At 47.1% G+C, this 23069-nt stretch overlaps 1 protein-coding gene across 7 annotated transcripts in view; it reads right to left on the bottom strand.

Annotated features, from left to right (window-relative positions):
• Window positions 1–23069, bottom strand: part of Rme-8 (receptor mediated endocytosis 8) — a 159629-nt gene that overhangs the window by 46714 nt on the left and 89846 nt on the right. For all 7 annotated transcript variants that reach the window (XM_076188250.1, XM_076188254.1, XM_076188253.1 and 4 more), the window contains 7 exons: window positions 19941–20132; window positions 18502–18637; window positions 14780–14964; window positions 13808–13999; window positions 13301–13480; window positions 3577–3744; window positions 1372–1602 (listed from right to left, as the gene is read on the bottom strand). In XM_076188250.1, the coding sequence (XP_076044365.1) occupies window positions 1372–1602; window positions 3577–3744; window positions 13301–13480; window positions 13808–13999; window positions 14780–14964; window positions 18502–18637; window positions 19941–20132 (1284 nt within the window). The remainder of the gene's footprint in view (window positions 1–1371; window positions 1603–3576; window positions 3745–13300; window positions 13481–13807; window positions 14000–14779; window positions 14965–18501; window positions 18638–19940; window positions 20133–23069) is intronic.

Raw genomic sequence — 23069 nt, 5'->3', positions numbered from 1 at the left:
TTTCTTTTCATAATGATTAGTCAAGTGCTTCTAGTCTCTTCTTCTATGGTCTCTTTGTAAGGCTGAGAACCAATTTGGTCTGAGCCATTTGTATTCCTTCAATCTTGTTTATATTCTTCAATCTACAAGAACACACCCCACTGCACATTCTAATAAGTTTTGTGTGTCTGTGTCTGTGTCTGTGTGTGTGTGTGTGTGTGTGTGTGTGTGTGTGTGTGTGTGTGTGTGTGTGTGTGTGTGTGTGTGTGTGTGTGTGTGTGTGTGTGTGTGTGTGTGTGTGTGTGTGTGTGTGTGTGTGTGTGTGTGTGTGTGTGTGTGTGTGTGTGTGTGTGTGTGTGTGTGTGTGTAGGTGAGGGGGTCTTTGGTGTATTTGTTTATAAACATACTTGTAACTTGAGTGAGCAAATTTGTCTAGTATTAGCCAGAACAAATAATGTGGAAAGTGTTAACTATTTTCTTCATCAATAACAAATCTATCTATATATAGAAGGATGTATAGGTTACCAAGGGCTTTTTCCCCTTTAAAAGGGAGGTAGCGAAGTCAAAGGCATAAATCCACTCCCACCCATTTCATCCCATACTCCACTCCCATTCACCACCCCTCCCTCCCTCTTTTCTTGGCTCTTCCTGGATGATGGGTCATCCCTGCATCTCGTCCACTGCCCTGGATCAGAAACAATGCAACAAGACACAGCACATCCACAGCAAGGCTGCTTCATTTAATCGGCAACCCCCAATGCAGAAAAAGAGAAGATGGGGAGAAATAATAAATAATAATAATAACATCAAATAACAACTAATAACAAATACCACATAAATATTTTGGAATGGTGTTGCTGAAAGACAGTGCATTTCCATGCAAAGTACCATATCACTGTTGGTTTTCTCCTTACGAAAGAACACAAGTCTACAGGTACCAGTTACAAACATGCTCCAGTCAAGTTCTTTGCAATACTCCAACCAAACAAACCGTATCTTTCATCTTTGCAAAGCTATTCATACACATTTTGAGAGCTAACTCTTACCTCCGAGATGTTGGATGGATGATCAGGAATTACCATGAAAAGAGTAATTTGACATTTAAGTTTCATGCAATGCAAATATCTCAGTCATAAGTTGTGATTCGCGTTTCATTCAATCTTCCTACCTACACAAAACAAGGTTCATCAATGGATCAACATAACAGGTATACTACAGTCAACTGGACAGCAAATATGTATACATACAGGGTACAATGTGCACCATCAATAACACTAAATAATGGCAGGAAGATGCTGTATTAATGAGAAAGCAAACCTAATATTTAAACCACAAAACTGAAGGAAGAGTCAACAAGAAAGTACATAACATGACATTCATATCTTTGCTCACCTGTACAGGATATGTAGGCTGCTCATTGTATATTCTGATGAAAACTCCTCCTATAATGAGCTCGTCTTTATGAGCATCAAATTCGAAATCTGCTCCATATGCTGGATCCGATTGTCCCGTTTTGACGTGCATTTGCTGGTTTCTCGTCAAGAAGTCTATTAGTTGTGTGCGAGTGCCGTTATCCCAAATCAAGTATGGTGTTTCGACATTGCTAGTCATGATTTTTAAAGTCTGGAAAATAAGGTGGACATTTAGAAATGCTCAGTTTCATTTACTTAAGTGCAATTTACAGGAACAGAGCTGTACTTTTAGCGAGCACTTATTAATTATTTTAAACCTTTTTACTCAATATTTGCTAGTTTATCTAGATCAGGGGTGTCAAACTCAAATCCTTTAGGGCCAATTATGCACTTGGTTTTGGTTTCAAGGGCCCCCTTTACAAAGGAGGTAGCCAAATTAAAAGGCATAAATCCACTGCCACCCATTTCATCCCCACATACTCCACTCTCATTCACCACCCCTCCTTCCCTCCCTCTTTTCTTGGCTCCTCCTGGATGATGGGTCATCCCTGCATCTTGCCCACTGCCCTGGGTCAGAAGCAGTGCAGCAAGACACAGCACCTCCACAGCAAGGCTGCTTCATTTAATCAGCAAACCTCCTCTCTGTCCCCTTACACAGAAAGAGAAGATGGGGAGAAATCCCTTCAGGCTGCATTAAAATATCATTCACACATAGTCCCTAACCCCCCACCCACTCTTTTCCATGGGAGATAAATATGAGGGTAATGTGCAGGGGATTAGAAATGGTTAAAGATAGAGAAAAGTGGGAGGTGAGCCAGCTGTTGTTTGCAGACAACACTGTGCTTGGGGCAGGATCAGAGGGGGGATTAAGGGAGTTAGCAATGGAGTTTGGGAAGGCATGCGATAGGAGAAATTTGAAGGTAGATGTAGGTTAAAATAAGGTAATGAGCTATACAAGGGAAGAGGATAGCAGTGAGCTTAAAGTGAGTCTAAAAGAAGAGAGGCTGGAGGAGGAGGACAGCTTTAGGTACTTGAAGTCACATGTGGCAGGAAAGGGAGTAGTGGAGGTGGAGGTAGATTGTAGATCGAGGGAAGCAAGTAAATGTCTTGGTGGATTAAAATGTCATGAGAAATAAGTATTTGGGAATGGATGCAAAGAGGAGACTATATGAAGGGATGATTGTGCCGACAGTACTGTATGGGGAGCAGAAACATAAAATTTAATAAAGGCAGAGAGGGAAGTTTGAATGTGTTTGAGATGAAATGTCTCAGAAGTATGGTAGGGGTTACAAGGCTGGACAGTGAGAAACGGGGTGGTGAGGAGGAGAGCAGGGGTGGAAAAGGAGATGGCAGATAGGGCTGATGAAAGATTACTGGGATGGTTTGGACACATGGAAAGAATGAGTAAAGAAAGATTAGTAAGAGCTGTGAAGGCAGAGATGGAAAGAGTGAGCTTGAGGGGACAAGTGAGGATGAGATGGATAGATGGGATAAAAGGGGCACTGGGAAAGAGGGGAATGTCTGTTGAGCAGGAAAGGGAGAAGGCAAGAGATAGGATTGAGAGGAGAATGGTTGTGTATAGATGATACCGTGATGCAAGGAAGGAAGGGGGTGGGGGATAGGGAGGTTAGGGAGTGGTCATTTGTGAATTATATTTTGACAAAGCCTGAAAGGATTTCTCCTTGTCTTTTTTTCTGCATGAGGAGACGGTGAAGGGGGGGTTGCTGATTTAGTGAAGCAGCCTTGCTGTGGATGTGCTGTGTCTTGCTATATTGTTTCTGACCCAGGGCAGTGGGTGAGATACAGGGATGACCCATCATCCATGAGGAGCTAAGATGAAAGGGAGGAAAGAGTGGTGGATGGGAGTAGATTGGGTGGGAATGAAATGGGTGGGAGTGGATATATACCTTTTCCTACTGGTGAAGGGGAAAAAGCCCTTGGTATATAGAATACAGAATATAAACCAAAATGGCTTTCACCCCATATAAAGAGTGTGGCAAACTCAAAGCATATACCCACCCATCACCCATCCTATGCCCATAATAAATCCAACTACTGTCCCTTTGGTCTTTGCTCCTTGGGGTCACTCCTGTTCTCTAACCACTGTTCAGAGACAATGCAACAAGACACAAAAACTCAACTGGGCCCACTGCTTTGTTATACGAAAATAATGACAAAAACTTACCTCTTCCATTTCTGATGAAGACAGGAGTGTTGTGATGTAGGGGGTAAGCATTGCCTGCAGGGCACTCTGGACAACTGTGTTGGGTGGTGTTGCCTCATCACCAGTGTATACGCCAGCCAGCTTTCCACACGCCCGCAAGGATAACTTGGCCAATTGGTTTAACACCTCCTGCATAATTGCATAAGTGTATAAAAAAAACATGCATAATTCACTGGAGAATAACTGGATAATTTTTTTTCTAAGCTTCTGCTCGAGACTGAACTTTGAAGACCCAATCATCTTTAGTTCAACCGAGAAAAAATTATCAACACTTTGGCATGCCGATGACAGTATTATCCTCAACTAAAGATCTCCCAAAGGCATGCTCATGATGGCATATATGTCAGTGTAATGAAAAATTTGCCAAAAACCCATTTATCATCTGATCATGATGGGAATTGTTTTAAAATGCACACCAATCTCTTGCCATTCATTCTAACTCTCCCACCCCCTCATCACCAGACCAATACTTGGGTTTACAAATGTGTGGGAATATCAGCATGTTTTCATCCTCTGTTGTGAGCAGAACCTTTGTCACACAGTATCTAAAAACCTGCAACTTCTTGTCATGTATCATCATTTTCATTCAATTGCATTTATACATACCAATGGCTATTTCCTCTTTACAAAGGAGGTAATGAAAAAACAAAAATATAAAATCCATTCCCACCTGTTCCATCCCCACATACTCCACTCCCTCCCTTTCATCTTGGCTCCTCCTGGATGACAGGTCATCCCTGTATCTTGCTCACTGCCCTGGGTCTGAAGCAGTGTCGCAAGACACAGCACATCCACAGCAAGGCTGCTTCATTAAATTGGTGACCCCCCCCTCTCTGTCCCTTCATACTCCACTCCCATTCCCTCCCTCTCATCTTGGCACCTCCTGGATGACAGGTCACCCTGCATCTCGCCCACTGCCCTGGGTCAGAAGCAGTGTCGCAAGACACAGCACATCCACACCAAGGCCACTTCATTAAATCTGTGACTCCCCTCTCCATCCCCTCCATGCAGAAAAGGAGAAACTAGGGAGAAATCCCTTCGGGCTGCGTCAAATTTTTCTCACACATACTACCTCACCCCCCATCCCCCACCCATTCCACCTCATGCATCACATCATTCATATACAACCATTCTCCATTCACCCCTGTCTTCTCTCTTCTCCCGTGCTTCCTCAAGACATTTCCCTCTTTCCCAATGCCCCTTTTACCCCATCCATCCATCTCATCCTTGGTCGCCCCATATGTTCACTCCTTTTACCTCTGCCTTCCCTCTTTTACTAATCTTTCTTCACTCATTCATTCTTTTCATGTGTCCAAACCATCCCAATACTCCTTCATCAACCCTATCTCCCAACTCCCTTTCCACCCCCATTCTCCTCCTCACCTCCTTTCTCACTCTATCTAGCCTAGTAACCCCTATCATACTTCTCAGACACCTCCTCTCAAACACATTCCAACTCCTTCTCTCTTATGTTCCATGTTTCTTCCCCCATACAGTGCTGTCGGCACAATCACTCCTTCAAACAATCTCCTCTTAGCATCCATTCCCAAATGTCTATTTCTCATGACAATTTTTAAATCCCCCAAAGCATTTACTTGCTTCTCTCAACTTACATTCTACCTCCACCTCCACTCTTTTTCCTGCCACATTTGCACCCAAGTATCTAAAACTATCCACTTCCTCCAGTCTTTCTCCTTTAATACTCGCTTTCAGTTTGCGGCCACTTTCTCCCCTTATACATCTCATCACCTTACTTTTACCTACATTTATCTTCAACTTCCTTCTTTCGCACACCTTCCTAAACTCTGTCACTAACTTCCTCAATCCCTCCTCTGATCCTGCCACAAGCACAGTGTCCTCAGCAAACAACAACTGGCCCATCTCCCACTTCTCTTCATTTTCTTTAACCATCTCCCAATCCCCAACCCATTACCCTTGCACCACCCCATCCATGTATATTGATATAAGTCTCATAAAAGGAAGAAAACCAAGTATAAGTGAAAGTTGTGTGATGTGCCTCTGTGGGCTGCACCTTGCCACGGCTTGTAGCATGATAAGAAAAAATACTGGATGGCAAATCAGTTCAACATTTATATCATCGTAATAAAAAATTTGCCAGAAATTCATTTATCATCCGATCGTCATGAGATTTGTTTAAAAATATGTGCCAATGTCTTTTCATTATTTCTAACACTCCCCCTACTATAAATAATGTTGGGAATGCATAATAATTATAAACATTACTAAAAATGTAATTTTCCCAGGAAAATTAATTTTTCCCTGATACAAACTCTTCGGTACTCCTTACACTAGGATACTCTTGCGTAGCGCGAATATTTCTACTGCGAAATTAAAATCCTCACTCTGTGGGTCTGGGCAATGCTTATCCTCAGTAAGGGGCCCCATTGGGGCAAGGGGGGGGGCCCTTGCCCTCCACCACAAGTCTCGCACACTATAACCATTCTCCGAGCCAGGTATGATTTAAGCACAAGGTTGTCAGGCAAGGAGAAGGAACTGTTTAGAGGGGTGGTTGAGGAGGGCCATTAAAGGTAAGGAGTACCTCAGGTTTGTATCACGGAAAAATTAATTTTCCTGCAAAAATTACATTTGTTCCGAAGAATACAAACTCTTCGGTACTCCTTACACTAGGAGACTCAGACTTAGGAGGGAAGGAAGTTGTTATCTAGCCTGGGAAACCGCTGTAAGGAAAATCTAGTGTGCTAAGACTATGTTGACCAGACCCCTATACATTCCCCTCACTTTGAAGTGCACCCCTTTCTGTTCCCTGGAGTGGAGACAGAAAGGTTATAATCACTTTTGTACCACTGAAGGGCTTGAATTGATTCCCTTGGAATGCTTGAGAGCCCGCGGGTGAGGTAAGGGAATGTAAGAGTATGAGAAGGATTTTAGAAAGTTATCCCTGCAGTTGCCGAGCCAGAACCTGGATGAGTTGTCAGGGTCGGCTGTGTGCTCTTGAGGAGGGGTATATAATTTTCAGGACTTCTTGGGCGGCCACTATGGGGCCCAAAGATAAGTTCCCTAAAGATTCCCGCATAACTTCTTTGAGGTAAAAGGAAGTGAACGTATTCTGGCTCTTCCATATACCTGCTTGAAGAACCTGGTTGACTGACCGATTCTTTCTGATGACTAGGGAGGTCCCTACTGCCCTCAGGTCATGGACAATCTGTGTGGTTCATGTCGCAGGCTCTGCGGATGACTTCCATTGTCCAGTAAGAAATGGAATTCTTAGTGATGGGCTACCTTTAGTAGAGATGAACAACCACTTTAATTCTGGTCGAAGATGTTCGGTTCTCTTGAGGTAGGTCCGGATGGCTTGTACCGGGCACAGAACTGTTTCAGTCTATTCTCCCCCTGCAAATTCGTCTAAGGATGGAACACTAAAGGACCAGAATCTAGGGTCGGATTTGGCAGGATCTTTGTTTTGGCAATGAATTGAGGCATGAAAGTGAAGGAGACCTCTTTCCATCCTTTGGAATGGGCGACTCTATAAGAGATGGCATGTAACTCCCCTACTCTCTTGGAAGATGCCAGGGCTAGCAGAAAAAACTGTCCTCTAGGAGAGGTCCTTCAGATGTGCCTCTCGGAGCGGTTCGTAAGGGGGGACCCCTCAGAGAGTTCAGGACTAATGCCACATCCCGCGGAGGAGAACTGATTTCCCGGGGGGGGGGGCATGATCTTTGAAGTGCCTGAAGAGCATGGAAATTTCCTGTGAAAGGGCTAGGACCATGCCCTTCAGAGAAAACACCTGATTTAGAGCTGCCCTATAGCTTTGTACTGCCGAGAGGGAGATCTTCCTGGACTTCCTGAGGACGTGGAAGGAGGCGATCTCAGGAATGGTGGCTCGAACTGGGACTAACTTCCTGGAGTGGCACCATTTTGCAAAGGCGCATTTCCCTTGATAAAGGTTAGCTGAGGAAGAGCAAATAGGAGCGGACATGTCCTCAACCATTTCTCTGGGAAAACCCTTCTTTAGGAGGATCTGGACTATAGTCTGAACGCGTGAAGATTGAGTGCTGAAGGGTTCTTGTGCCAAGGCCCGTTGATGGGTGGATACAGAAGATCTGGTCTTCCCTGAAGGGCCAGAGGCTCTTCTACTGCTAGCTCGAGGGCGTCCGGAAACCATGGGGCTTCGGGCCACCAAGGAGCGATCAAAGTCATCCGAAGGTAGGATGCGTGTCTTGCTCTGAGGAGTACCTTCTGGAGCCAGGGAAATGGTGGGAAAGCGTAGGAGTCCAGGTTGTCCCAACTTTGCAGAAGAGCGTTTTCTCCTGCTGTCAAAGGATCCAGGAAAGGGCTGAAATATATTGGGAGTTGGTGATTCCATCTCATTGCAAAAAGGTCCACTAGAGGGGAGCCCCATTTGCTGAGGATGAAGTTCGCTACCTCTCGATAGAGGGACCATTCTGTGTTGATTATCTGATTCTTCCTGCCGAGGTGGTCCGCCCAGACATTCCTCTTCCCCGGGATGTAACGGGCTTTGAGTGACACCTGGAGATTCTTGGCTAGGTTGAGGATGTCCATCATCAGAAGGCATAGTTCCTGGGAGACTGTGCCCCCCTTGCTCGTTCAGGTAGGCTACTACCAAGGAATTGTCCGACATTATGCCCACTACTTTTCCTGAGACTTGATCCTTGAAGTGACGGAGAGCCAGGAGTACTGCTTTCAACTCAAGCCAATTGATATGGGCTGTCCGCTCGACTGTGGACCAGGAACCGCTGATGTGATCGTCGTTGAGGTGGGCTCCCCAGCCCTCCTTGGAGGCATCGGAGAATAGGAGGACTTCGGGGGGAGATGGGCCGAGGGGCATCCCCATGAGAAGGTTGCATGGGCCTTCCACCAGAGAAGAGAATCCTTGACTTCTTCGGTGAGGGAGATGTGTTGTAGGGGTTCTCCCTCTTGCGGGGCCCACTGAGACTTAAGGAGCCACTGTAGCGGTCGCATTCTGTGTCTACTCCAGGGGATTAATTTCTCTATGGAGGCCATATGGCCCAGGAGGATTTGGCATTGTGTAGCCGTCAGGAACCTGGTCGATAGTGCCTGTGCAACTAGAGATGCGAGATCCGGGATCCCCTTTCCTACTGGGAAGGATTCCATTAGGGAGGAGTCCAGGACCATACCCAGGTACGTGACTCTCTGTTCTGGTAAGAAATCTGACTTTTCCGGGTTGACTACTGTGCCCAATTTCAGGACAAAGGTTAGGACCATTCTCAGGTGTTCTTGGCATAGCTGGGCGGAATGCATCTTGGAGGTCCAGCGACACCATGAAGTTCCCTTCCCTGATAGACGCCCTTACGGACTCTGGGGTGGCCATTCGGAACTTCGTCAGGGAAAAGGAACTTGTTGAGTGGAGACAAATAGATGACTGGTCTCCACACCCCTGTTGTCTTTTCTACTAGGAATAGCCGTGAGAAGAACCCTGGGTCCGGAGTCGAGACTTCCACTAAAGTTCCTGTCTGGAGCAGAACGGAGGATTCCTCCGCTAGGGCCCGCCCGCGAGCCGAGTCCGGGTGGAAGCTGCTGACTTGGATGGGATAGAGGGAGAGGTTTGGGACAGTGGAAAAGGGAAGACAATAGCCCGTCTTAATGACTGAGTAGGTCCAGTCTTCCGCCCCGGCCTCTTCCCATGCTCTCCAGTAGAGGGAGAGGCAACCCCCTATCTTGTGCGGAGGGGCTGGCGAATTCCTAGGAGTCCTGTGGGGGAGTCCGGAGCCTCTATAATGTTTGCGTCTAGGATCTCGGAGTCCACCATATCCGGGGGAATCAGCGCGTGGGTGAGCATAAATCTCCCTGAGGAGGGGGTCACTGGGGTTCCCCAAGGATGGTGTCTCTCCTGCGGGACTCGAAGTTGGCCCAGGACGTTGAGAGACAGGAAACCTGATGCTTCAGGGCTCTGCTCGCGCTTGCCAAAAAGCCTGGAGGTCGCATTCTTCCTGGGGTTGTAGTGCGGGTAAGAACTCCCACGCCGAGGCAAGGAGGCGTTCTAGCCAGGAGTTCACCGCCAGGGACAGAGCCAGTGACTGAAGGTGGTTGCTGACTTCCCTGCCAGAGAGGAGGACGTTTCGCCTGCGCAGCGACTCGGCGTCCGCCTAACCAGCTCTGGTAACCTCGCCGGGATCGAGGCTGCTCCGAGGGTTGACCCCGATGGGGTGTAGAAGCGCTTCTGGTGTTCCAATGGGACCGGAAGCCAACGCGTCTTCTCGGTCGTCCTTGTTGCGAGAGCGTCGGAGGCATGGGCCATGGCTCTCGCCGTCTGCGTACTCCATGGAAGGTGGAGGGGAGGAGGCTGGGCTTTCTGAGAGTTGGCCGTCATGAAGATGTCAGACTCGAATGTGGCTTCCTCTGCTTTCGGGTGGCCCAGTCGATTCGCCCTCCGAACCCTCACGAGGACGTCCGAGAAGGAAGGTGGGACCACCATCGAGGATTCCGACTGGGAAACGGGAGGGGAAAGGGAGCGTGGCCCCCCCCCCCCTACGGAGCTGTGGACATCGTCGTCGGCATAGGAGGGGTCGGCACGGGCAGAGAGGAACCTCGCGCTACCATCCCGGTCACTGATGGGTACAGAGGGGGGCCGAGCAAGTGGAAGATGGTCGAGGGGGGCCCTTGGGGGCGGTGACTCATCACGAGCTTCCGTGCGGTGCACGAACCGCGCTTGAGAAGCGCGGAAAAATTCCCGTTGTGCCTCCATCTGTTCCTTCAATGTAGTGACGAGTGAACAGAGAGTGGGGAGGAGGTCCGGCGAATGTCCGCTTGATGAGTCCCGCCTGGGTGCGGATGGTCCGGGAGACGCCAAGGGGAGACTGCCTCCAATGGACGAAGCTGAGTCACCCACGACGAACGCGCGCGTGGGCACATCTCGGGCTTCCTGCCCACCGGGCATAGAAAGGGTTCCGGCGATGACCCGGCTCGTCTGACGACGGGTGGAAGGTGGATGTGGGGACCACTCGAGGAGGAGAAGAGGCCGACGCGCTCCGAATCTCCGAACTCGGCTCCTTTGTCCGTGGGGGGGGGGGGGGGAGCCGCCGGCAGCGTCGCGGGGCCGGCGGACGCATCCGGGAAAAATCTCGTACCCGGGGGGGTTCGCGGGGGCGGCTATTGTACAACCATTCCGTTTACTACGCTTAGGAGGGGGGAGACAACTGTCCGCGTCCTCCGCCGACGTAGCATCCGGTCAGCGAGAAATACCGCGTCTGCAACCTCGTCCCTGATATCTGTCCCTGTGAGCAAAGGGCATGGAAAGGTTACCGTTGAACACCCGGCTCTTTTGTGCGTACTGCGGGATTCCTGAGTAGAAGAGACTAAGGGGCTCTTTGCCCCCCAGCTTCCACTTGCTCAGCTCCCCCCTGAACCCATCAGTGACGAGGATGGTAGCGTGCGGTTCCTCTCTGCCCGTGCCGACCCCTCCTACGCCGACGACGATGTCCACAGCGCCGTAGGGGGGGGGGCCACGCTCCCTTTCCCCTCCCGTTTCCCAGTCGGAATCCTCGATGGTGGTCCCACCTTCCTTCTCGGACGTCCTCGCGAGGGTTCGGAGGGCGAATCGACTGGGCCCCCCGAAAGAAGAGGAAGCCACATTCGAGTCTGACATCTTCATGACGGCCAACTCTCAGAAAGCCCAGCCTACTCCCCTCCACCTTCCATGGAGTACGCAGACGGCGAGAGCCATGGCCCAGGCCTCCGACGCTCTCGCAACAAGGACGACCGAGAAGGCGCGTTGGCTTCCGGTCCCATTGGAACACCAGAAGCGCTTCTACACCCCATCGGGGTCAACCCTCAGAGCAGCCTCGATCCCGGCGAGGTTACCAGAGCTGGTTAAGGCGGACCACCTCAGCAGAAGGAGTCAGGTAATCAGCACGGAGTGGTCCCTCCATCCGGAAGTGGCGACCTTCCTCATCAACAAATGGGGCTCCCCTCTGGTGGACCTTTTTGCCACCAGATGGAACCACCAGCTCCCGGTGTATTTCAGCCCTCTCCCGGATCCGCTGGCAGCGGGAGAGGATGCTCTTCTGCAAAGCTGGGACAACCTCGACACCTACTCTTTCCCACCGTTTCCCTTGCTTCAAAAGGTGCTCCAGAGAGTACGAACCACATCCAACCTTCGGATGACTTTGATCGCTCCCTGGTGGCCAGAAGCCCCATGGTTTCCAGACGCCCTCGAGCTAGCAGTGGAGGAGCCCCTGGCCCTTCAGGGAAGACCCGACCTTCTACATCAACCAGTCAACGGGGCCTGGCACAAGAACCCGTCAGCCCTGGCACTTCACACGTTCAGACTATGGTCCGGATTCTCCTAGAGAAGGGTTTCCCCAAAGAAGTGGCAGAAGACATGTCCTCCCCTATTCGCTCTTCCTCAGCTGCCCTTTATCAAGGGAAGTGGAATGCTTTTGCAGAATGGTGCCACTCCCGAGCAATAGCCCCAGAGCAAGCCACCATTCCTCTGATTGCCTCCTTCTTCCACTTCCTCCGGAAGTCCAAGAAGATCTCCCTCTCGGCAGTGCAGGGCTATAGGGCAGCTCTTAATCAGGTGTTTTCTCTGAAGGGCATGGATCTAGCCCTGTCTCCAGAAATTTCCATGCTCTTCAGACATTTCAGAAAATCATGCCCCCCCAGGGAGATCACTTCTCCTCCATGGGATGTGGCATTAGTCCTCAACGCTCTGCGGGGCCCCCCTTACGAACCCCTCCGAGATGCTAATTTCAAGGACCTCACCTTGAAAACAGTCTTTCTCTTGGCCCTGGCGTCTTCCAAGAGGGTCGGGGAGTTGCATACCATCTCTTATCGAGTCGCCCACTCGAAAGGATGGCAAGAGGTCTCCTTCACTTTTCTGCCCCAATTCGTTGCCAAAAACCAGGATCCGGCCAAAGCCGACCCTAGATTCTGGTCCTTTAGTATTCCTTCCTTGGACGACTTTGTAGGGGGCGAACATGCAGAAATGGTCCTATGCCCGGTACGTGCTATCCGGACCTACCTCAAGAGGACGAAGCATCTTAGACCAGACTTGCCAAGACTGTTCGTCTCTACCAGGGGTACACCCAAGCCCGTCACTAAGACTTCCATTTCTTACTGGATCAAGGAAGTCATCCACAGGGCCTACGCCTCGAGCCCCACGGATTACCCTGGAGCAAAAGCTCATGACCTCAGGGCAATAGGACCCTCCCTAGTCTTCCGAAAGAATCGGTCAGTCAACCAGGTCCTTCAAGCAGGTATATGGAAGTCCCAGACTACGTTCACTTCCTTTTACCTCAAAGATGTCATGTGGGAATCCTTAGGGACCTAACAATATTTTTTAGCAACTCTTATAGTATTTGTAATGTCATTCTATTTGACCTGATATGCATATATCTTGATAGACTTTTACTGTGAACAATTTGATACCAAACTGAATTATATAACTTGAAAAATAAGGTTAAAAAAAAAAATAAACAAAAAAAAATAAATAAAATAAAATAAAAATCATGTGACAGCCCACTGCCAAGCAACACCCAACCAACCTCGGGAAGTATGGGGATGTGCTTGCCAGGGATGCCAAAATGTTAACAGCACAAATAAACAAAATATTCAAAGTTGTTACAATTTGTGAAAAACTTAAGATACAGTTTAGAGGCATAGGTGAAATACTGGAAGCTTTGAGAAGTTCTGGCTCATTCCACCCTAAAACAGTTTAAATTACCTGCTGATTGCTTCCTTCGTTCTTGGACACTCCACCTTCATCCAGAGTATAATCGTAGCAGAACAGATTGAGAAGCAGATGCCACAAAACGCCTGCCTGGAGAAGGTTCATTTGCAGGATTTGGTCAAGAGCCAAGGCTGCGACACAGTTCACACCTGATGTACATAGCTGGACCAGGTGCTGGAAGGAAAAGTTTCAAGAATTAATGACAATATTTAATATCACATCTGAAAAGAGGTGCTAAGATAAGAGGGAGGGTGGAGGGGGGTGGAGTGTATTTAGGGATGGAATGGGTGAGAATGGTTTTGTGACTTTTTCTTTTTGGCTACCTCCCTTGTAAGGGGGAAAAAGCCTTGGTATATATATATATATGTATGTATAAAAAGTATCACTATAATATTTTTTTTCCATCCAATCAGCCATTAATTCACCCCTTTTACTCACATCACATGCATTTCTTTCCCTCCTTTCTGCTGAAAACTAAGTACAAAATTTCCTACATCTTACCTTAAAGTACAATGTATGACACAGATCCTTGATAAAGTGGGGCATTTCAAGGAGCTTCTCTCTACACATCGGGAAACCAGCTGCAGCTGTGTAGCACTTGGCAATGTTAGTGCAAACCTCCACAGCAACATCAGTCGGCTTACTGCTGTTGCTCAGGACATTGACACATCTGTTATAGGCTCCTTGCAGTATCTGTGGAAATGCAGTTATGCTGTATAATTCATTAGTACATTGGGAGAAATTACTTGTGACACAAATAGGCGGAGTAAAGTTAAGCTTTTCAAGTGTACAACTGGGGAACTGAATATCAGTGACCCATTACAAGATGAACTCCTGAAAAGGCCAAATATAAGTGCCTGGGTCTTCAGTATGATAGACCAGGGGCAACAAATTGATTGACCAACTATAATACAGGCACAAGAAATGGGAAATCATGTCCCACACCTGACAAGAATCACACAGGTACTCAGGACACCATCCAGCATTAAAACAGTACCAACACAGAATAGACCTGACCACAGGTTCAAACTGCCCCAGAGGCAACTACTACACTCCAAACACCTCATACTACAATGCCCCACACTAACAACCCTGAAATGACAACACAATATATCTTCCCCAAGTGACTTATGGTCCCATCCAGAGTCTGTTGGTGGTTATTCAAAAACTACAGGTCTTCTACAAGAGAGACCTAAGGCAGTGGATTGATTAAGTACTATTCAAGATGTTTCAGCTGCAACCATTATACAGAAGGCTAAGAACACGTCATCCTGCACTGCTCCAATCTTGCCCTACTCAAACAACACAAAACCTGAGTGGCTTATGGGCCAATCTCTTGACCACTCCTAGTTGCCTGGGAGCTGCAGAAGAAACCTTGAGCATTGGATTGATTGAATGATTAAATACAACCTCACAGCATCCCGATACTTCATACATTTCCATGTACGCATGCAAAGAGAAGAGTATCATTACCTCCAGACCTTTTTCTCTCCTTAGTTCTTCTGCATTTAGGGCTGAGCAATTTATTGTGTGATATGCCAATTCTGCTGCGGCTCCCAATAAGGATGTTTCTTTGCTGAAAAGTTGTTCGTCATCTGCTTCTAACTGAATTGTCTTTATTAGCATAGGATACCCAGCATACTTGTATGGTCCAAGTTCTGAAAAATTAATATAGTATCTTCAAAGGGGAGGAGATGGGAAATGGGGAATGGGGATGGGTGATGGAGGAGATGGAGGAGGAGGAGGAGGAGGAGGGAGGTGAGGAGGGGTAAAGGAGGGGGATGGGTGAAGGAGATGGAGGGGATGAGGAGAGGAGAGGAGAGGAGTGGAGAGGAGGGGTAGGAGGAGTAGAAGGAAAAGGAAGGATACATTTCAACATTGCATTTTGTATCTGTACCTGCATTCATTTCTATAAGGGTAGTTCTGAAAGTATTGTCTCCTATTTTTTTTTTTTATTATTATGCACCAAGAGATCCAAAGGAATTGTTTATGACATTATCATCATGACTGAACCTTTATACTCATAAACTGAAATTTTCATCTCTGTTGCAGATATTGACAGTGTAACAGTTCAAAGTATCCCCTGTCATAGATATGAATCAGAAGCATGGATGAGTCACTGAATTCCTCCATGCAGAAGTGGAACCAATCGACATTTACTGGTGCTTGGTGAACATTTGCAGGTTCGAGGTAGTTGATGTCAGCACAGTTAGGAAAAGGATTAGTCCATTCCGAAGTAGAGAGAGAGCTGTGAGTGATAACCCGTGCTCCAGATGGCAATGCACAGGCCATTGCTCATCACTGGCAAAAGTGCACTGAGGAAGAGGATTACATGAAGAGACAAATTCTGGAGAGAGAGAGAGAGAGAGAGAGAGAGAGAGAGAGAGAGAGAGAGAGAGAGAGAGAGAGAGAGAGAGAGAGAGAGAGAGAGAGAGAGAGAGAGAGAGAGAGTGAGAGAGAGAGAGAGAGAGAGAGAGAGAGAGAGAGAGAGAGAGAGAGAGAGAGAGAGAGAGAGAGAGAGAGAGAGAGAGAGAGAGAGAGAGAGAGAGAGAGAGAGAGAGAGAGAGAGAGAGAGAGAGAGAGAGAGAGAGAGAGAGAGAGAGAGAGAGAGAGAGAGAGAGAGAGAGAGAGAGAGAGAGAGAGAGAGAGAGAGAGAGAGAGAGAGAGAGAGAGAGAGAGAGAGAGAGAGAGAGAGAGAGAGAGAGAGAGAGAGAGAGAGAGAGAGAGAGAGAGAGAGAGAGAGAGAGAGAGAGAGAGAGAGAGAGAGAGAGAGAGAGAGAGAGAGAGAGAGAGTGTTCCAAGTATATATATATATATATTATAAAAACATCACCTTTGGAACTACCCTCATATATGTGCAAATATATGGCACTACCCTCATATATGTGCAAACATACTCTTACCACTTGACTGGAAGTTACAATCAATATATCAACGGCTATTTCCCCTAATAAGGGAGGTAGCCACATCAAAAGGCTACTCCCATCCATCACCCTTTCCCCCCTCTCATCTTCATTCCTCATGGATAACAGATCAACCCTGTCTCCCACCCACTGCCATGGGTTAAAGAAATGCAGCAAGACACAGCACATCCACTATAAGGCCACTGTATGGGGCAGAAACATGGAATATAAGAGAGGAAGAGAGAAGGAGTTTGAATGTGTTTGAGATGAGGTGTCTGAGAAGTATGATGGGGGTTACTAGGCTAGATAGAGTGAGAAATGAGGAGGTGAGGAGGAGAACAGGAATGGAAAAGGAGCTGGGAGATAGGGTTGATGAAAGAATATTAGGATGGTTTGGACACATGGAAAGAATGAGTGAAGAAAGACTAGTAAAAGAGGTATGGAAGGCAGATGTGGAGGGAGTGAACATGAGGGGACGTCCTAGGATGAGGTGGATGGATGGGGTGAAGGGGGCTTTGGGGAAGAGGGGAATGTCTGTTGAAGGACGGGAGAGGACAGAAGACAGGGGTGAATGAAGAATGGTTGTATATGGATGATGTTGTGATGCACGAGATGGAATGGGTGGGGGGATGGGGGGTGAGGTAGTATGTGTGAGCAAAATTTTACGCAGCCCGAGGGGTTTCTCCCCGTCTTCTCCTTTTATCCATGGGGGGACGGAGAGGGGGGTCGCCGATTTAGTGAAGCAGCCTTGCTGTGGATGTGCTGTGTCTTGCGACACTGCTTCTGACCCAGGGCTGTGGACAAGGTGCAGGGATGACCCATCATCCAGGAGGAGCTAAGATAAGAGGGAGGGTGGAGGGGTGTGGAGTGTATTCAGGGATGGAATGGGTGGGAATGATTTTATGCCTTTTTCTTTCTGGCTACCTCCCTTGTAAGGGGGAAAAAGCCTTGGTTTATGTATGTATGTATTATTATTATTACATACATACATATACCAAGGCTTTTTCCCCCTTACAAGGGAGGTAGCCAAAAAGGGAAAGGCATAAAATCATTCCCACCCATTCCATCCCTGAATACACTCCACACCCCTCCATCCTCCCTCCCATCTTAGCACCTCCTGGATGATGGGTCATCCCTGCACCTTGTTCATCATGACTGAACCTTTATACTCATAAACTGAAGTTTTCATCTCTGTTGCAGATATTGACAGTGTAACAGTTCAAAGTATCCCCTGTCATAGATATGAATCAGAAGCATGGATGAGTCACTGAATTCCTCCATGCAGAAGTGGAACCAATCTGCCCTGGGTCAGAAGCAGTGTCGCAAGACACAGCACATCCACAGCAAGGCCGCTTCATTAAATCGGCGACCCCCCCCCCTCTCCATCCCCCCATGCATAAAAGGAGAAGACGGGGAGAAATCCCTTCGGGCTGCGTCAAATTTTGCTCACACATACCACCCCACCCCCCATCCCCCCGCCCATTCCATCTCATGCAATCACAACATCATCCATATACAACCATTCTCCATTCACCCCTGTTTTCTGTCCTCTCCCGTCCTTCCTCAACAGACATTCCCCTCTTCCTCAAAGCCCCTTTCACCCCATCCATCCACCTCATCCTAGGACGTCCCCTCATGTTCACTCCCTCCACATCTGCCTTCCATACCTCTTTTACTAGTCTTTCTTCACTCATTCTTTCCATGTGTCCAAACTTTCCTAATATTCTTTCATCAACCCTATCTCCCAGCTCCTTTTCCACCCCTGTTCTCCTCCTCACCTCCTCATTTCTCACTCTATCTAGCCTAGTAACCCCATCATACTTCTCAGACACCTCATCTCAAACACATTCAAACTCCTTCTCTTATTATTATTATATAAAGGAGGTAGCCAAGTCAAAAGGCATATTACCCATTCCCACCCATTCCACTCCCATCCACCACCCTTTCCTCCATTTCATCTTCTCTCCTTGTGGATGAAGGATTATCCCCGTCTCCTGCCCACTGCCCTGGGTCAGATTAAATGCAGCAAGGCACAGTACAACCATAGCAAGGTTGCTTTACTTAATCAGTGACCCCCCCTCCATCCCTTCATGTGGAAAATTGAGAAGACAGGGGGGTGAAATCCCTTCGATCTGTGTCAAATCATCATTCACACATAACCACTCACTTCCCCCATCCCCTGTTCCCTCTCTTCCTTACATTACAATATCATCTACACACAGCCATTGACCCCTTTCTCCTCAGCCACAAAATAATACACAATATTAAGGAGGATACATGGCTTTAACTTACCTTTAAAGTAGCGAGCAAAGAGAATACTTTGTGTCCTGATTATGAGCAAGATATTACGAGGGTCAGGACCATCCACGCAATGTGCTGAGCGGCTACAGAGAAACTCATATGCCTTGTTCACCCTTTCGAACTTGTCCTTTAAAACGAATTAGAGCAGAATTAGTACCATCCTGATAATTTCATCCCCAAAATAAAGATGTCATTAAAATAATGCCTGGCTCATGATATAGTTTAATGTCACAAACTCCTCCCCTATTGGAAGATGGTGCCCCTACTTGTATTTATAAAATAGAAGTTTAAATGCAACAATAATACTGCTTAAGTAACTAAATATTTTCACTACTGACATGCATATACATCATTTTCTATACATATTAAAAGATTTGTACCCCTTATAAGTGTGTAAAATGTGTTCTATAGGATGTAATAATAAGTGTTGCCTCTAGTTTCATGGACAGGAAAACAACAGTCCAAGTCCAGAGACTATGGGCCATGTTTTTAATTCTTTTTGTTACCAGCCCTGTTGAATGCTTTCTACCATCGGAAAAATATTATTTGACCTGGATTTCTGGTTACGTTTATCCAGTTTATTGACTTATCTATGAAATCTAATAGTAACTTTCATAAGTAAACCCAACAAAGTTGATGATGATGATTCGGTTTAATGTTGCAAACTCCCCCTATCAAGAGTCTAGGACTGTGCCCCTTACAGTGGACTTTGTAATGTGGAATCTAATGAACCATACCCTTGGTCCAACTCAACCCAGGCAGAGTTCGAACCACCATCCCCTCAACCTCTGTCACAAGTAGCAACATCCTCATCCATTCAGCAAGCAAGTACCCCCAAATGAAGTAGAATTTTATTCTACTATCTAATGTTAGAAAACATTTGCCATGGCTGGCAAAAAGTTCTTTAAGTATGTCCCTAAGGCCGCGTTTCCACTGAGCGAGTCAGGGCCGATTCTCGTCAAATACCGTGAATTCGAATAGCTGGAAGAAGACTTTGTTTGCAACATTCTAGACTTTCCTAAGAACTTTTCAACAATCTGTCTAACATTTGTAAAGGTTTAGCTCCTTTCATTTCGCCATTCGGTTTCTCAATATGTGACGGAAAGCCAATTTGACATTTGAAGATTGAAAAAACGAAAGATTGTAACCGAAGTCGTTTCTACCCAAACAAACTCACAACGGCTGATGAGAATCTGACAAGACTCGCTCGGTGGAAACGCAGCCTAACTGTCAGGATTTCAGGGCTGGACTACCAAACGGAGGCAAGGGTGTTGATGGGTCTTTAAAAGATAAGTGTCCGGGAAATGACTCCCTCTAATGTCCATCTTGAAAGCCCACCACTTACAGACACCCACTGTTTGGTCCCAGTTTAGTCTACAAGGCACTACTTTCTAAGCCAATTAGTAACAACCCAGGAACTTCACACTTACCCTTCCTTCTGGATTTTTGTCTGGATGGTACTTTTGTGCAAGTCTGAAATAAGCTTTGCGGATCTTGGCATCCTCATGCCGCACGCCCTGCTCCATCCCCAACTCTGTATATGCTTCCTCTACACTCATTGAGGCCGGCTGCTTTTCGACTTCCATCTTCCATGCCCCCAAGACACGTTTTAATAAGATGACCTGTTGAAAAAAATATATATATATATATGTATATATATTGGGATGTATATATATTGGGATGTATATGTATTGGGATGGTTTGGACACATGGAAAGAATGAGTGAAGAAAGACTAGTAAAGGAGGTGTGGAAGGCGGATGTGGGGGGAGTGAACGTGAGGGGACGTCCTAGGATGAGGTGGGTGGATGGGGTGAAGGGGGCTTTGGGGAAGAGGGGAGTGTCTGTTGAGGAGGGAAGGGAGGGGGCGGAGGACGGGGGTGAGTGGGGGGTGGTTGTATATGGATGGTGTTGTGATTGCATGGGGGGGAATGGGCGGGGGGGTGGGGGGTGGGGTAGTATGTGCGAGTAAATTTTGACGCAGCCCGAAGGGATTTCTCCCCGTCCTCTCCTTATATGCAAGGGGGGACGGAGAGGGGGGTCGCCGATTGAATGAAGCGGCCTTGCTGTGGATGTGCTGTGTCTTGCGACACTGCTTCTGACCCAGGGCGGTGGGCAGGGTGCAGGGATGACCCGTCATCCAGGAGGTGCTCAGATGAGAGGGAGGGTGGGAGGGGTGTGGAGTGTATTTGGGGATGAAATGGGTGGGAGTGTTTTTATGCCTTTCCCTTTTTGGCTACCTCCCTTGTAAGGGGGAAAAAGCCTTGGTATATGTATGTATGTATGTATATACACAATGTTTCATCCAAAATGTCCAAAGCACAACAAACATGATCAGGGCAATAAGTTTGGAGGGACAGAAGTTGGTATTAGCTCACCAACCAAATTCAATATTGCTGTGCCTTTGAAATGATTAACTTGTGTGTGTTTAGTGGTAGGAGGAACCAAATCCCATAGCAAGGTTATGCCAAGAAGTAACAACAGTGTTGATTTAAAATTAGAGGGGGGGGGGGAAAGCTAGGGAAGAGCTCTACTACTCATGTAAAAACTTCAGAGGGTCTCCAACAAACTTTCCCCCAATACCCCATATCCTTGACCCATTCCTCATTTGTCAACTCTGTCATATACCTTTTACAAATCCATGAAACTCCTCCCAGCACATACACCTATAAATACTTAATTGTTGTTTCAAGTTCCACTTACTGGAAGCCCATAACCCTATATAAGCTGGCAATGGTCCTCAGAACCTTACGTAGATCTCTCTGGGAAGAGACTGATGTCTATGATTTATTAGTGTGGGACTTTAAATGTCACAGACTAAAAGTAGCAGAAGGAGAGAAGTACTTGGTAGATATCACACGAAGTTGAAAAAGATTTTGGGCCCAGTCTGAAGACCAAATACCAGTCCCGTAGCGATGCATCTCCAAATAAAGTGAGAAGGTGACTGGGTTTGAAAATGGGTGGCAGAGAGATAAGCCTGACATCCTTCTCACAGGATCTTATTATGCTGGTACCTTACATAAGAGAGGAAGAGAGAAGGAGTTTGAATGTGTTTGAGATGAGGTGTCTGAGAAGTATGATGGGGGTTACTAGGCTAGATAGAGCGAGAAATGAGGAGGTGAGGAGGAGAACAGGGGTGGAAAAGGAGTTGGGAGATAGGGTTGATGAAAGAATATTAGGATGGTTTGGACACATGGAAAGAATGAGTGAAGAAAGACTAGTAAAAGAGGTATGGAAGGCAGATGTGGAGGGAGTGAACATGAGGGGACGTCCTAGGATGAGGTGGATGGATGGGGTGAAGGGGGCTTTGGGGAAGAGGGGAAGAGGGCAATGTCTGTTGAGGAAGGACAGGAGAGGACAGAAGACAGGGGTGAATGGAGAATGATTGTATATGGATGATGTTGTGATTGCATGAGGTGGAATGGGAGGGGGGATGGGGGGAGAGGTAGTATGTGTGAGCAAAATTTGACACAGCCCGAAGGGATTTCTCCCCATCTTCTCCTTTTATGCATGGGGGGACGGACAGGGGGGGGTCGCCGATTTAATGAAGCGGCCTTGCTGTGGATGTGCTGTGTCTTGCGACACTGCTTCTGACCCAGGGCAGTGGACAAGGTGCAGGGATGACCCATCATCCAGGAGGTGCTAAGATAAGAGGGAAGGTGGAGGGGTGTGGAGTGTATTCAGGGATGGAATGGGTGAAAGTGATTTTATGCCTTTTCCTTTTTGGCTACCTCCCTTGTAAGGGGGAAAAAGCCTTGGTATATGTATGTATGTACCTTACATCAGTTCTGTATACATGCATACATGTACACATATACATGCATGCATAGAAACATAGAAGTCTTTCATGCACTTTTTAAATGAAGTCTAATTTTGATAACTGTGTATGTAGTGTAGTGTACTTGATTCAAAGTTATTCATGGGTGTTGGTGGCAGAGTCCGTTTTCTTTGGCAGTCACAATGGCACCATCCATTTTCTTTGGTTGCCGTCGTGGTGCCGTTCCATTTCTATGGGGGTCATTGAGAGGGATTGATTCACTTGGGATTGTGTGGTCCAGGAGGAAAGTTTGGTTGTCCAATCGCCTTTTGTTCTGTTGTAGGAGCTCCTTCCTGTGTAAGTTGTCACACATGAAGTGAATTTTTTGTCATAGGTGTGGAAGACGGTGGACAGGCAGAAAGAGGCGAGTCCAGCTAGTAACAAGATATCTAGTCTCTTTCTGCTGATGGATAATTCAACTATGGCCTCCACAGACATGATTAAGCCATTTAGCGGTGAAGGTGACATCGTTTCATGGTTGAAGAAGGTAATGTTGGTTGCAAAGTTACAGCAAATAACATATTTTTCCAGTTTTATTCCCTTATATTTAGAAGGTAATGAGTGATGAATAGGCAAATGTACATACATACATACATACATATACCAAGGCTTTTTCCCCCTTCCAAGGGAGGTAGCCAAAAAGGGAAAGGCATAAAAACACTCCCACCCATTTCATCCCCAAATACACTCCACACCCCTCCCACCCTTCCTCTCATCTGAGCACCTCCTGGATGACGGGTCATC

This window comes from Oratosquilla oratoria, chromosome 7, assembly GCF_046742065.1.
Source record: "Oratosquilla oratoria isolate Oo_2021 chromosome 7, ASM4674206v1, whole genome shotgun sequence".
In the NCBI taxonomy this organism is placed as follows: domain Eukaryota; kingdom Metazoa; phylum Arthropoda; class Malacostraca; order Stomatopoda; family Squillidae; genus Oratosquilla; species Oratosquilla oratoria.
Note: the sequence above shows the minus strand (reverse complement) of the source record. Positions and strands in the feature narration are given on the sequence as shown.